The sequence below is a fragment of the Quercus lobata genome, chromosome 10 (genome assembly GCF_001633185.2).
Source record: "Quercus lobata isolate SW786 chromosome 10, ValleyOak3.0 Primary Assembly, whole genome shotgun sequence".
Lineage (NCBI taxonomy): Eukaryota > Viridiplantae > Streptophyta > Magnoliopsida > Fagales > Fagaceae > Quercus > Quercus lobata.
The window spans coordinates 50,698,966-50,715,024 of record NC_044913.1 but is presented as its reverse complement, the minus strand read 5'-3'; the positions used below and the strand labels follow the sequence as shown (position 1 = coordinate 50,715,024).

Sequence of the window (16,059 nt, the reverse complement as noted above, 5' to 3'; positions counted from 1 at the left end):
TCGAGACCTAGTGATATACGAGATATTATTTATTGTGGTCATGCGAAGTGAAGTCGATGAATCTAGACCCATTTTTATTGTATTTTGACTAATAGCCGTACAGACGTATCTTTTCAAATCCCGTGGGATTTATAGATTTTTGCAAGGATAATACATTTAAGAAACCGAGGGAGATAATCTTGGTTATGGAATGGATATGGCCCAGTTTAGTAGTACTCATTGAGTTGGCTCGATCCAGAATTCTATAAAATATGTTTGATTTTTCAAAGGACAGATTAAAAAAAAAAAAAAATTGAGACCACTGGTGTCTGCACTAGAACTACAAGATTGACAACATGAGACTACCAAATTTAACTTTGATTATAATTTAGGAATGGTGTTTTTTTTTGGCTGAGAAGATAGGAATGGGTTTTTGATGTAGGGTTATCTAGCACTTCAATTGAGAATTTTTGGTTGTAAAAATTCATGGGAAATGTGACTTAAATAGGTGGGCAAGGGGCTGGTATTGTAGGAAAATTCGCAACTAATTTCTCTCAGGTTCTGGTAATTTAGCTCCAGCCACAATCTCCTCAGAATGTATGGCAAAACTGTTGTGCAACTGCTTAATTTTCAAAATCTGATTTGCCGTACACATCAATTTCGCTCAAGTGAAAATCGAGTTCTAGTTTCTCGCATCTTCTACCCAATACAAGAGGAACTCCCACACAAATTTATGAATATGTCTCTATTTTAAACTTGATTTTCTAAAAATCGAGTTTCAATGAAAAACTTGATTCACCCAAAATCGAGTTATAGGCAAAAAACTTACAAAAACTTACATGAAACTCGAGTTCCATTCCATGTAAGTTTTTGCAAGTAACTCGATTTTGGACGAATTGAGTTTTTCATTGAAACTCGATTTTTTAAAAATCGAGTTTCAAAACAGGGACATATTTCTAAATAGTTTCAAAACAATGATTTTTTGCTGGAACTTTTGAGTGAAATGGGTATTTTGCCATTTTGGCCAAAATACAATCATTTTGTTATGGACTTTGCTAACACACTACAAAGACTTAACACAAAATGATCACTATCACATTAGAAAAGAAAATACCACCACTACTGTCTCCATTCTCCAACAAGAAGAAGCAACAGACAATGATTATTTATTTATTTTTATTTGAAAAAAGAATAAGAAGGAAAATGCAAAAACCACAAGAGGGTCAAGGATCGATATGGCTGCAGCCATGCTTGCTACTGGTGATACCCCCTGGCATAAAAAATTTCATGAAAGGAAGAGCTAACAACTAATAGTGACCTTGGACCAAGCTTGAAATCCCCCATAATATTTCTGAACTTCCCATCTCTCTATAAACAAGTAGCTAGACTGATTGATAGGAGTATTTATTTTGCAAAAGTTTGTCATCCTCTGCAAACACAAGATGTAGTGACGAACTTACAACGGTTATGATATGTAATTAATCACAACATCGATTCCTTCTCAACAAAATAAATGGAACACTAACTCAACAATTAATTAATAAGAGTAATGACAGGTACGTAAATAATCTTGAAAAGATTACTAGCTTGTAAATTAATTGTCATGGCCAAATCCATAAAACACAAAATTAGATACATGACTAATTAGTGAATCAATCTAGCAAATGTCAATTAAAGTAAATACATTTCAAAATATAATAAGGCTCCATATAAACAAACAATCAAATAAATCTCTTACAGTCCTTAAATATCCATAACTGAAAGAAATTCCAAATGTCAAATAAACTGAAATGAAATAGAAATAGCTAATATCCAGTAAATGAAGCCAATCATAATCGGAAGTCATTGAAGCTCTCCAAAACTCTATCTTCGTACCATACCGAGTGCTCCAAAGTTACAGCTCACAGTTAAACCTTAACCTGAAAGTTAGCAATGAAATGGTGAACTACACAGCCCAATAAGCAATTATACACAGTAAACTAGAATATAGAGTCAAGTTACATAAAAATAAGACCCTTGTGAATATATACCACTATTAGTTTCTTTAAAACTTTCTCCGTTTTCTCTACGTGTGTGTTAAAAATACTTAATATTCTAAAAAAAAAAAAAGTTTCATAAAAATATTTTGAATTTTATATCAACTAAATAGTGTCAGATATAATTCAAAAGCACATAGTGAACCACTTAATCATATGCATTTAATGTCTAAATATCATTCAAAACCATATACAGAAATTTGATCATTATATAATGTTACACATACACAAATCACACATTCTCAAATACCACTCTATTAGTGGACACCGACATCTTATGACCAGGGATCTAGCATATCACTTAGTCGCACATACCACACAATCAGTGGACTTACACATATATGATATATCTCATCAATATTCAAAAAACTTTATGATTCGTATATCATATTGCATAATATAAGTGAAGTAAAAAACACAAATAATTTACTTAATGATAAGATTCTTTTCAAACTACGATGACATATGGAAGACTGGAGGAGCACAACATCTAATTGAACATAAAACATTGCATGCTTAAGCTTAACTCTTATTGAGCACATAAGAATTTGAGAATTTATGAAAATATGTCATAATTCTTAAGCAAGTAAGAAAACACAATTTAAGAAAAGAAAAGAAAAAAACTATTTGGAACGTTTAAAATCGCTTAAATCTTTAAAAATAAGTTCAAAATGTTATTTAAGATTTAAAATTTCATATTCAATACTACGAAAATACTTCGATACATTATAGAAATAGTAAATATTCAAACATTAACTTAAGAATCTAATGAACAAAACTGCATGTATGTCATTCATAATTACTCACAGTTTACAAAACCTCCACAAAACAATGCTAGGTCACTCTTGAGTGTAGCCTCACTTTGGACTAATATTTATTCTTTTTAGGAAACTTCAACTTCTAAAAGTACACGCATAGAAACAATCAAACAACTATCTAAAGCAAAACTTGACACTCCTACTTCAAGGTCTTGGAAATCTCTATCTATCTAGCCATTAAAATCACACTTTACAACTAATAGACGCCTTAAAAATCCTCCAATTTAATTTGGGAATATCTTTGTTCAATCCCAAAATGTATCGAAAGGTGATAAACATGAAAATGTGTCTCCATAGTCCCCAAGTAGAATTTTTAACAACAATCCTTGCTCATATTTGTGAACACTTAAAACCATAGAGATTTCCAATTATGAAGCTAATATGTTTACTCTTTTTCACAGGAAAAATTTTATACCTTAAATCAAATTTTAAGGTATAACAAAGGTTTCAATACAGTGCACTGAACACTAACGATTCAAACACTACTGTCAACTTTTGCTTAGAAGTTGAACCCGTAAAGTCAACTAAAAAAAATTATGATTTTCTCTGTAATTAAAAAATAAATATATAAACTTTCGATATCCAAAAATATGATTTTTATAAAGAATATCTAGATTTCAATAAAGATCTTCATAAAAATCAAAATCCTAGTAAAAATCCTAAAAAATCTTAGGTTTTAAGGCTTTCCTTCACAAGATCTTGATATGATATTTAGGATTTATCTTGGATGGAATTTTCAGCTTCAGCATTCCTTCTTAATGGTCTCCACAATTCCAACCAACCTTGAAACGAGTAATTTAGAGTTTCTCCCTTAAATAAGTCTCAATCCCTCACCAAGAGTAAGGTTTTCTTTCTTTCAAGCCGTAAGTTGCTCATCCACTCTAATTGCTCTCCCTCACCTAGAGGTATATATAATCCATCTATTCTAATGTAAAATTTAGTCAATTATTGACCCTATTTATTTAGAAAATGACTCAAAAGTTAATCTGAATCACTGTTTGGTCCTAGGAAAATTAAATTTCATTCACTTATATCCCATTTTAAGTGTGATATGAATATTACTAGGAAATTAACTCACAATTTAATCCATTCCATTCACTAAGTTGTTTAAGAAGAAAATAAAAATAAAAATAAAGAACATGGCATGTTACATTAACAGTAAGAAAACAAACTATAAATTTTAAGGTTCACAATGCTTCTGGTAAAAAGCAAAGGAATATGTAGCAATAAAAAGTGGAGTACCTCAGGGTTCAGTTCTCACATAGCGCACATGTTCTATTTTGAACCAATCCTCACTGTTACTGTCCTTAGTCCGTTCTGTGAACTCCATTGGCATGTTTGAAATTTTCAATTCTTGGAGAGTCTTAACATGCTGCAATCCATCCGGAAGCTTATGCAGACTTGCACATGATCTGATCTCTAAATCTCTGAGACGAGACAGTGCGCCTTCCTCCACAATCCAGTCCTCCAGCTCCTCTAGCTTCCATAGTTTAAGAACTCGAAGCTGAGGAAAGCTGTTTTGAGGGCAGCACATATTCTTCCCTACATAAGATTTAGAGAACAACCCAAGAATCCTCAGTTTTGGAAGCTTACCTAACTTCTGCATTGGATCCTCAATTAGTGCTGATGCTGACAAGGTAAGCTCAATGAGGTTCTCTGGAAATTCAGAGATGATAGATGGAGTTTCTAACCTTCCAAGAAAATATACACTGGAGAGATTTGTGTGGCCTGACAAAGGCTTTATGTGTAGATCCCAAGGTTGATTGTTTTCATCATGGGATTTCAGCCTTAAAGACTGAAGATGTTCTAGTTTTTGAATCCAGTTAGCCACTGCTTGAAGTTTCAATGACATTACATCCTTTTGATTTGACATACACCGGCATGCTACACCCAATTTTCTAAGATTGATCAACGTGTCCAACCCATCATTCACAGGACTTTTCTCATCCACAAACGCACCCCATAAAGTTTGAAGGTCTGTTAAAGAGGCACCACTTGGTCGCGGCTCAAATCTACTGCGATAACTCTCACTCAAATACAAGTGCCGTAGATGTTGCATCTTCCAAATAGAAGGAGGGAGAGTACTGATGTAAGTGTGCTTCACATCTAGTGTTTGGAGTTTCAGCAAGTTGCTTATGGATGATGGGAGTGACTCTAGGTAAGTCCATCTCAAGCCAAGGTACCTTAATAAAGTCAGCTTCCTCAGTACCTTTGGCAATTGAGGTCTGAAAACACGTTCAAGATCAAGCACCCTCAGCAGTAGGAAGCACCTGTAGGAAATGCACCGATCAAGAAAGTTTCCTATCTCTTCCCCAGGTTGGCTTCCTTCTCGATAATCAAAGGACATAAAAGATAGGGATTTCTCATAAGAGGCTTGCAGAGTAGCAGTGTCAATGTTGTCACCATGAATATGATTATAGCTGGTGTTACTGGCGTCTGTGTAATCGTGATGATCAACAATCCAACGGTTCCACTGAATGCTTGAAGATGATTTCGAAGCTGTCTTCTCTTGCCCTTTGGAAATTTTGTCTTCCATAGCTTTTGACAAGAGTTTCCTCAATGCACCAGGAAGACAACAAGTTCTGACTTTACCATTTGGCTTCTTCTCTGTTACTTGAACCAGGTTCCGATCTATCAGCTCCATCAGATACCCCTCGGCAAAATGTTCAGGAGATTTGTCATCCCTGCCTAGTCTCAGAAACCCCTCAGCAACCCACAGTGTGATTAATCTTCTTGTAGGGATCTCAAAGTCTTCAGGGAATAATAGGAAATAATATAGACATCCTTTCAATTCTAGAGGCAAGTCCCTGCTGACCTTTTTTGAGATTTCTAACCAAGGTCCTGTTTCTCCTTTGAGTTCGTTTAGCACCCTTAACCACTCCTCAATTGTTGCAGCTTTCTCCGACAGTAGTTTTCCCTTGTTTATGATTGTCTGTGGCAAACCACCACAACTCATCACGATTTCTTTTCCGAGCTTTTCCAGTTCTATGGGGACTGCATTCTTCAAAGTATCGGTAAATAATGTCCAACTCTCATCAATACTTCGCAAGTGCAGTTTGTACTGAAAGATTCTTGAGTCAGAATGTGAAGCTATAGCCATGTCACGACTAGTGATCACTATTCTACTCCCATTTGATTCATCTGGAAATGTGTCTTTGAGATCATCCCAGACTCCGGCCGTGGGGATATCATCCAGAACTATGAGGTACCTCTTTTCCCTAAAGAAATTCTGAAGCATTTGCTTTAATTCTTCTTTAAGGGGCCGCTTCCCTTTTGGTTCTTGATCAGATCCAATTACTTCTTTCCTTACGTCTTGCAGAATCTCTACTGCACTGCACTTTCCAGATATAGGAACCCAAGCATGGGTACAAAAGTGGACTTTATTCTTGTCATAGATTGATTTTGCGAGGTTTGTCTTACCAGAGCCTTCCATTCCCACAACCAAAATGATGCAGCGATGTGGTTCATCAACTGTGAGCAATCTTTCCGTTATTTCATATTCATGGTCCTCAAAGCCAATGATATCAGATTCTTCAGAATATTGAGATGGAGGCCTTTTCTGATATATTTTATGAGTCGTGGAGTTAAATGCTTCAACATGTTCAATGCCATATTCTTTCCGTCTCTCTGTAAATTTTTGAATTTTTTTCCTGATCTTAGAGATCTTCTTCACAACCTTGGAATCAGCTTTCAGATTTTTGAGCCTATTACAGAAGCCCTTCTCTTCCACTCTTACGTTCTGCTTATAGGGGCCAATGAAAGCCTCTGCTTCCTGAGCAATACCTCTCATTTCCTCCTCCCAGAACCTGAGTCTTGCATCTGGTTCTTCAATTGCTTCAACATCTTTGAGAAAAGCGTAAATCAGTTTCAGTTCTCTTTCCATTGATTCAACTTGCTCTATTTCTCTTTTCTTAATATTGCTGGCATAAGATCTTTCAACAGTTTCAGATGTAGATGGTCCGGTACCAATCGAAGTATTCGTTAGGCTTGATTCAGGTGCGATTGATTCAACTACCTCTTCAATCTCCCCCAAACATCTTCCTGTATTTGTGAGCTGCTGTGAGGATCCTGGTTCAGCTTCCTCCAAGTTGTGCTGCTGAAGCGAAGATCTTGGTGGCGTTACAGTAGAATCGCTGGCATAAGATCTTTCAACAGTTTCAGATGTAGATGGTCCGGTACCAATCAAAGCATTCGTTGGGATTGATTCAGGTGCGATTGATTCAACTTGCTCTTCAATCTCCCCCATACATCTTCCTGTATTTGTGTGCTGCTGTGAGGATCCTGGTTTAGCTTCCTCCAAGTTGTTATCATCAGCTTCAACAATATTATCAGACATAGAAATTTGACCCCTTTTTCCTTCAAATGTCCCAATGTCATAAGTACTCTTTCTTTCAGACATAGCTTGAAACTTACTGCTAATTTGTTCTCTCTTCTTTCCTACAGAGGACAGAACCCTTAACTCCCCATGTAAATCTCCCTTCATATTTTGATGATGTTCTTGAATTTGTGTATTGAGAGCATCTACCTCAAGAGCAAGGTCTCCCATTTGCTCCAACCAAATCTTCACTCTCTCACCTTTTTCTTCCATGCCCTGGACATCTTCAATTAAGGCACACATTAGCCTCAAATCTCTCCAGATTGACTCAAGTTCAAAAGCCCTTGATGGCTTCAGCCCTTCTACCTCACCAGGTTCTGCCATTCCATATATCCACCTTCTGCCATATGCATATTGGATCCTGTTCCTGATCACCTTCATCTTCTTCCTAAGCTCTAAATCTTCACCGAGAAACGTAGGAGCTTTGAGTTTTGCCCACCTCTTTATTTTCAGCTCTCTTTTGCTTACGAAGGAAGTGAGGAAATCCTTTGCAGGAAGACAAATATCCCTCACCCACCCCAACCAAACATTCTCCCTTTTATCTAGCTCTCCAACAGCTTCCAAATGTTTCAGAAGATTATTTATGCGTTTGATGTACTGCCTTAGTTGCTTAACCTCCCTGGTGGCTAACGGGTAGAAAAGAAACTTTTGACTTAGCATGAAATCAATTTGCTCTAAGAAAGAAGAAATGATGGTGTTAGTCTCTGATATCACGTTCTCCTCTGTTGATGACGTTGTAGTCACTTCACATTCTTTTCTGACATTGATGATTTGTTTACGTACCCTGAGCAGATAACGTATGCGAGGTATCGTGCGCTCTCCCACAATTAATAAACTGCAACAAATCAACGACATATATGTAGCAAATGCTCCTGTACCACAAGGAAATGGACAAAAAACCCAAATCACTGAAGTCACCACGAATCCTGCACATTCCCTCTCAACTGATGTGTTCATGTAAGGCAGAGTAGGGACTCTACTTTTTGTTCCTCCCAGATACTTACGTTGTGCTTGTGCCCCTCCTCTTCCCCCACCGTCGATTGTGATATTAAAGACTTTACTTTCTTTAGAGAGATCATTGATACGAAGCATGAGGCTCATTACCTTGGTACGTAACTTGAAACCAAGAAATATATCACTGAAAAACAAGGCAAACTGCTTCAGCACTTTTGCCCTGCTCCTCTTTGCTGTTGCAATCATGAAAGAGTCGGTCATATCCTCAGAGAAGCGAACAACATCCCTTGCCTTGTCTGCCCAAAGTTTCATATCTTCGCTTGGTCCTTCCAAGGATTCTATATGGTCTAACACAGCAAGCATGAGCCTCAATTCCCTTTCCAGCAATCCCAGCTGGAGCTGGAGTTTAAGTTGGCGTCTTTCATCTAATTCATCAATAAGCAGGTCAATAACTCTCACAACAACAACCTCCCCCATGGCATTCCAAACAATGCAAACTAATTTGAGTGGAAAACTAAAAATTGAAAAGGAAGAAAAACTCAGCCATAGTCAACTTCCAGTCTTTTTGGTAAGCAAGACTAATTGTAAGGAGATGGAAAATGGAGGTGACAGGAGGTCCCTGGTTCCAGCACATTATTAAAAAGAGAGTCTTTATACGGGCCACCATGTAAAGTAAATGCACTGTACAGAGATGGTAGATAGTCTTTATACGGGCCACCATGTAAAGTAAATGCACTGTATAGAGATGGTTTTGTTTTGTTTTGCATTGTTTTTTTTTCGTGTATGAAGGGACGATGTTTTAAATTTTCTGTTATAGAGACTGTTTTGAATGGTCGTGTTTCATTTCGAAATCATCACAATTATATATAGTATATACTTATAAATTATAATTGATGATATGTAATATATGTAATAGAATTTAATTTTCCAAGTATTATTAGTATCATTTTGACATTTTCTTTAAATTTTCTAAACTCTTAGCTTTACTTTTTACTTTAATCTAAAAATAAATAAAAGCTCTATTTCTTTTACATTTTTTTTTTATACTTTTCTAAAGCTTCTTTTTCCCTATCGCCCCCTTCTGCTTTTTCTTCCACATCTTATCTGGTTATGGAGCAGTACTCTCTCTCTCCACAATCTTTTGTATATTTGTTAAATATATGTAGTGGTAATATTAGAAATAGGATTGGACTAGAATCCAATTGTTAAAATGAAGAAAAAAAAAAAAAACAATTCTATGTAGTTCACTCGAGCGAGTTTAAGGCAAACTTCTCTATGTGAAATTTTGGTGAGTTGGGTTAATCAAGATGTACTCGAAGGCTATATAAATTTCATTTAAGCTAAATTAAGAAGGTCAAATGAATTTATCTGAAGTAAGAAATTTTATGTAGGTTGGAAGATATGCATGAAGGCTATATAGAACCATGCATACATCCATCTGCATACCAAGAGTGCAGAGAAGAGAAATAGTAAGGGAAAAGAGCTCCTCCTTTTTCTCTTCCATTTGTAAGTAGTGTGTCAGTGTGTATCAATGCTTGTTTGAGAAGAAAATTCACCAAAATTGAATATGTAATCTAATTTAGTGATATATAAAACTCTGAAGCAATTTGATCTTTACAATTGCACAAATAAATAAAACTTTGCACAGCGCAATTAGCACCAAGACAAAAAGATAGATTCTGAAAGTTGTCATTTTTAAGCAAAAAACAACCACAAGTACATCAACAACTACAACTATATTAGAAACATCATCTATAGAGATCAGGTAGCCTTTTCTCTACAGGAATTTGACAGGCCAAAATTTGAGTTTTTAAAATTGTAGAAATATCAACTAGGCTTGAAGTATCCTTCAATTACAGCTACCCTTCTAACTCAGAAGCAACTTAGCCCTCAAATGGCCTTGTGAAATCTGGAAATGTTCAGTTATACCCAGATGGGCCATCAGAAGCCAAACATGAGTGAGTAGCTCCCCGCCTTGTCTGAGCTGCCTGGCATGATAATTCCATCTACACTGACTTGCAGCACAAGATAGCAACTCCACCCATACATTGCTTATGGTCTCCCACTTTTGTTTAGTGTCCCAATTATTCTGTCTCTCCAGGAATTGCAAAGATTGTGCAAGTATGCATGCATCAAATAGCACCGACTTGCTTCTGTCACCTTTTATTTGAGATGGTGGAATTTCCGTGTTCTCTTTAAATAACACTTCACAAGCTTTGTGTTCGTCTGATATATATTCTCTTTCTTCTATAACCTCCATAGCCTCAGCACAAGTGTCCTGAAATCTGATTTGACCAATCCCACTGGGCAGCATGTAAGGGCACTTTACTAGAAGGTGTACCAAATAATTCGATAGCAATTTACTCATACATATTAATTTTTTTACAGTTTCCGAATCATTGTCCTGATCAATATAATAGCAGAGATCTGTTGCAATGTGCCAGAGAAGAATGCTTTGATCAAAGTCTACTACCTCCATGCTCTGAGCAAGATTAACAAAACATTTCTTTTTCTCATGATCGTCATCATCACTACAAGCAAATAATTGCTTAGAAACCCTGATATCTGACATGCTGCTTGCTTTCTTGAGCTGTTCAAAGATCTTTTCTTTCAAATCCATAGGGACAGGCTCCAAATTCTTGTACCAATGTTGCTCTAACATTTTATTAATGAAATCCTTTATTCCACTCCCTTTAGTTGACTTACGTTTGATGCAGTGACTCATGAGATTGTATTGCGCTACAGAATTTGACCATCTCTTATTCAGAGGTAACAGAAAACATAATCCAAAACATGATTGTAAACGCAAGTTAAATTTAGAGACGAGATCCACAAATGGGTTTTCGTGCTTACTCAGCCAAAGCGTTGTCCAATCTGAAGAAAGTAGTACAATTACCGCATATATTTCTAGAACAATAGCTCCGATCAGCAACAAAAGAGTGATCCCCTTGTCAATAGTTGAGTAAGGACTCTGATCAATCATCAAGAAGACTACAAATGCAGCAAGAGTATTTGATAAACTAACATAACGACAAACACTACCCAGGCGAGAATGGATCAAATTAGCCTTTGTATAAAGTAAATCGTACATGAACCCAAGCTCAATCTCTATCACTTCAAAAGCTTTCTCGCAAGTCATTTCTGCGTGTTGGAAGAAAGACTGGCTATTTTCGCGATCCTGGAAGCTTAGGATGAGATCTGCAAATAAACGCTTGAAAGTTTTGAAGAAATAAGAAGCCTCATGCAATGCATCTAGAAAATTGTTGCGTCTAACAACTGTAGGAGCTTCAAATGTTCCTACTGAAATCTTGAATCCCTCAGCTTTCTTGGAACTGTAGCCATCCATGAATTTTGCGTAGTTAGGTCCTGGGTCAGGTCGAGGGAGCATGGAATCTCTGAAGACATCACTGCTTGCAGAACGTAGAACCCATATCCTCTCCCCAAATTTAATTATTCCAGCTATGAACATTGGAATTGCCAGAGCATTAATTGGGGTGCCTGTCCAAGACCTTAGAAACACATAAAATGCCACTACAGACTGGACTACTAGCTCAAGCAAGCGCCTTGGCCATAATTCATTGTCTTCCAATGAATAGGCTGTAATGGTGTCTGGACCACCTAGATGCAAGAGAAGAAATGGTGCCCAACATGACATCATGATATAGTTGGGATCAAATGACTGATCCTTGCTATCACCTTCAGCTTGGGAGAGGACGCCAAGTGAAACTGTTGCAATCCAATCTGCAGACAAATATGCAACCCAAAGGACTATTCTTATCCAATTTTGGGCAATGTACTTCCTCCGCTTGCCCAGAAGGATGAGAACCATTTGTAAGAAGAGACTGAATAAAACCAATACACGGAGCTCACATCCATTCCAAATTGTCCTAATACTTTTAGGGAAGATCTCTATCAACTTCCTCTTTTTGAAGATCAAAGTGCCAAGAACTGAAAAAATTAATGTGTTAAATATATAAGGAAAAAAGCATAAGCTATGTAGTTGATGAAGAAGGCAGAATTTGCAGTGAGTTTACCAGCGATTAGCATGACTGCTCTCTCTCTCTCTTTCTTTCTGTCGTTCCCCTATTTTTTCGCCCAGTTATTATTGAAGGGTTCTTGATAGACTTGTTGAAGTCACCATATCGAGAAAATTAGCGGGCAATTTACTATTTAAAGAAGAAGGCTAATGTCTGCATGTTTTTGAGAAAAAGAAAATCACAAATTCAACATACACCAGGCACATGGAATTCCCTCAAAGATTGTAAATCCCAGAAAAAATTGGAGACCAACTAAGGAAGAATAATCAGACTCATTAAAAACAAAAAGGATATAGGGAATTGTGGAGAGAGGAAATCAGAATTCTTGCCCCCCAAAACACCTGAAACTCAACTGGAGATTGCTTAGGGTAGGATTGCTAGGACGTCATTCGCCATGTTGAGAGTGAAAAATCAAAGCTAAATTTAGGGTTTGGGAGCCTAGGTAGATGGTGGGTGTCAGCGTCAATAAAAGACAGAGACAACCAACCATTAGTGCAAGCCGTTTAGCTGGAGGTATTGCAAAGAGCCTTGTAACTTAAATGGAGGGCACCTCCTGTTATTTCCAAGACATTCAGGATTCAAAATCCCCCCTCCCCCTTTGAACTACCAAATTATCAATAACAAAAAATGTGTATTACACAGTTGCATTACTATAGGATTGATTAACTAGGACAAACAATTGGGATTGATTGGAGTGAGATAGATAGGAAATTCTCAACTGAACCTCCTTGGCAGGTTGAGAAAATCACAATTGATAGCCAAATCAACAGTACCTCACTACTGAAAGATCAATTGAAGGTAGGGATGAGTTTTGACGCAGCAGGTTGGTGGGTTGAGAAAATATGAAGCAATCCCCTTTGATTTTTCTGTTGTATCAATTATTCCAAATACTCAATTTCCTTTTCTTGCAAGTTCTTGGTAATCAAACAAGCTTTCGTTTAAAGGAAAACTAAATAAAAAAATAAAAAAGAGTGAAAGAAACTTTTGAAGGAAAAGGACACAGCGCTATGGAAAAGCTTTGGAATATATATATATCTTAGTGGAAGGAAACCGGTGGCCTTTTAACAAAATATTTTGAAGTTCATAGAAAAGTATCAATAGGCAATAGCAAAGCTAAAAAAAAAAAAAAAAAAAAAAAAAAAAAAAAAAAAAAAAAAAAAAAAAAAAAAAAAAACCCTTGAGACCAATCAACCAATTTTACCAAAAACAAACTTAGCTCTTTAAAAAATTTTAAACAAAATAATTTTGTCCTTACCAACAAAAGACACACTCTATACACACATGAAAAAAAATAATAATAAAAGAAAACCTTTATCGGCTAAGCAATAGAATTGAAAGTCGAAGCCATTGCATATAACTAACAATAAAATCGCCCCCCCTAACCCTAAGTCCTGGCTCCATCCTTGCTGATCACACTATCAGATTCCATCTAACATCAAACGGCCTAACAAGCTAGCAATTTTTAACACGCGCATCACATTATAAAACCCCCCATTCTGCTGTTTAAAAACAAATTCCATGCAAAGTAATTCATCATTAAAAAAAAAATGGAAAACAAATTAAAGGAACAGCAAAGAGGGTACCTCTACTTTAAAAAAAATACAATGGTCAAAAGCGCAACAGCACCAAAACAATTAGTATTCTTCATCAGATACAAAGAAACAAATTACAAGAAGCCCAAAACAAACAAATCAGTTAGTATCTTTATGCAGGGATTCTTTCAAGCCAGAGGATGCTTAAATGGAAGGGGACTTGCTTCTTTTGTAAAGATATATAGGAAGCGGAATCACTTACTAGCCGGTTGTCACAACTGGACAACCTCAACCTCTGACAAGTCAACAACTATCTGTTTAGGATTAAGAGTGACTGTAACAAGGCCAGGAGCAACAGCAGTGCAGAGGAATTTGATTCTAATTAGTAATCCATGCGGATTGTAGGAAGGTCAGCGAGAAAATGCATGTTGTGTTTAATGACATCAGAAGTTTGGCTGTGCCTTTACATGGTCTCTAGTTCCACGAAGTGGGCAGAATAGTTATAGAAGAGTTCCAACTGAAGCTGAAGAATATGCTAATGACTCAGCTTCATTATTGCCATAAAATTTTTCATTATGCAAGTTCTCGATGATAGACAATAAAGTAATGTCATTAAACAACTCACCATATCAACTCTCATGGAAAAAGTATTGAAAATGTTGTCTGTAGCATTATTTACGAACATCATTTTGTCACTTAACGCTACACTCTAAAGGCTTTCGTCTACCCTGGAACCTTTTGTTTTGGGTTCTTGTATTTTGCTTTTGATTATGCTAGCAGTTAAGGGCGTAGCTAGAAATTTTTGTTTGGGTGGACCAACTTATGATACTAATTTATTAGCTTATACAAACTTTCATAAACATGCATAAATACAAACATCTATACACACATATAACCTAGTATCCTTCATAGTGAATCCTTAAAGTTTTCATTTTTAATATAAGTTACCAAATTGTCTACCAAAGTGAGTCAAAAATTTTCAACTAAACTAATAAAGTATTCAAAGACAAAAATGATTCAAAATTTTAACAGACACAAGAATACATATTACAATAAAAAATGAATGTGAGAAAAAAAATTCTCTATAATATACTAGATCAATCGGACAATTTTTTAAGAGTATCATTGGACTAGCTCAAATATTTGGGGGAGTTCCATTTTAAAATTTTTGTAGGCTAATAATTAAAATTTTAAATATTTATGGGGGACCATGACCCCCCCCCCCCCCCCCCCTCATACATGTAACTCCGCCCCTGCTAACAGTATCAGATATACTACTTGGTAATTGTTGTAAACAGTAATTACTAACAACCAATAAAAGATAAAGGGAAAAAATTATTACACACTCTTTATTGCACACTTTGTACACAATTTCATTGTTTTGAAATTGTGCTTTTAAAACACAATTTGAGTTAAAATTATGAAATAGTATTTTAAGTTATAATTATGAAATAGTATTTTAAGTTAAAATTATTAAACCGTGTTTTAAGTTAAAATTGTGAAACAATGTTTTAAAAAACACGATTTTCAATCCCGCAGCAGTTAGTGTGTAATACTATCATTACTCAAAAGAGAAATAGATTCAACGTATATTTACAAATTTGAACACATAGAGCTCAAACCTCTACGAAAAATTTGAAATCAATTGGCATGACCTATTTGTTTTGCAGGCCTAAAATGAAACAGGAAGAAACCCATAAAACTAAAGCTAACCTGAAAGATACAGCTATTGCAATTTCTTCGTTCCGATATATAATAGTTTTGATATATATCTTCTGTCGGCTGGTTCCGCACAATGTAACTGAAAACATCGAATCACCAAAAAGAAAAGGAAAAAATTTGTTGTTAGCAGAAAGAAGTGTACGATAATAATTATAAACCCCATGAACATAACAGAAATGCTAGAACTAAACAAACCCATTTGACTTCAAAGAATGGGGGAGAAAGAAATTGTGAAGAGACTTTGCCTTCTGAGATATTTTACTTTCAGAACAATTATTTTTGGGTGCATCATAGCACCACACTTGATAAAACACCTCATTAAAGAGATGGTTGGACAAGCCACAAACGTCAGCCTATTTTCTTCTTGGACAGTGACAGGACACGCTGAGGAGAAAAAGAAGAGAAGAAAGGAGCTGATGCATTAACTCTTCGGCCTAAGGGAGAGCTGAAGAAAAAGAAATTGGTTGAAGCAAAGTCAAGACAAGTTGGCTTGCATTTATTGTGACTTGATGTGAAGCATGTGGAAGGAAGAAAGAAGGAAAAGATGAAGAAATAAAAGGAGGCTATTCGGCCATTTGGTGCATAAGAAGAAGGGAAAAAGAGGAG

At 36.0% G+C, this 16,059-nt stretch overlaps 2 protein-coding genes across 5 annotated transcripts; both read right to left on the bottom strand.

Moving 5' to 3' along the window:
• Positions 1-1,587: 1,587 nt before the first annotated feature.
• LOC115962902 (probable disease resistance RPP8-like protein 2) lies at positions 1,588-8,751 on the bottom strand. 2 transcript variants are annotated; one of them, XM_031081783.1, is made up of 2 exons: positions 4,076-8,751; positions 1,588-1,898 (listed from the first exon to the last, which is right to left on the bottom strand). In XM_031081783.1, the coding sequence occupies exon 1, from the start codon at positions 8,637-8,639 to the stop codon at positions 4,077-4,079; it is 4,563 nt and encodes a 1,520-aa protein (XP_030937643.1). In that variant the 5' UTR covers positions 8,640-8,751; the 3' UTR covers positions 1,588-1,898; position 4,076. The 2 variants fall into 2 exon arrangements, with proteins under 2 accessions (XP_030937643.1, XP_030937644.1); XM_031081784.1 differs by lacking the exon at positions 1,588-1,898 and having other exon boundaries at positions 4,383-4,433; positions 4,525-8,751.
• A 1,009-nt stretch (positions 8,752-9,760) lies between these two features.
• LOC115962537 lies at positions 9,761-15,609 on the bottom strand. Of its 3 annotated transcripts, none has more exons than XM_031081387.1 (3): positions 15,445-15,609; positions 12,197-12,352; positions 9,761-12,110 (listed from the first exon to the last, which is right to left on the bottom strand). In XM_031081387.1, exons 2-3 carry the CDS (start codon positions 12,207-12,209, stop codon positions 10,030-10,032), a joined length of 2,094 nt encoding a protein of 697 aa, XP_030937247.1. In that variant the 5' UTR covers positions 12,210-12,352; positions 15,445-15,609; the 3' UTR covers positions 9,761-10,029. The 3 variants fall into 3 exon arrangements, with proteins under 3 accessions (XP_030937247.1, XP_030937248.1, XP_030937249.1); XM_031081388.1 differs by having other exon boundaries at positions 12,197-12,286; XM_031081389.1 differs by lacking the exon at positions 12,197-12,352.
• Positions 15,610-16,059: the final 450 nt, after the last annotated feature.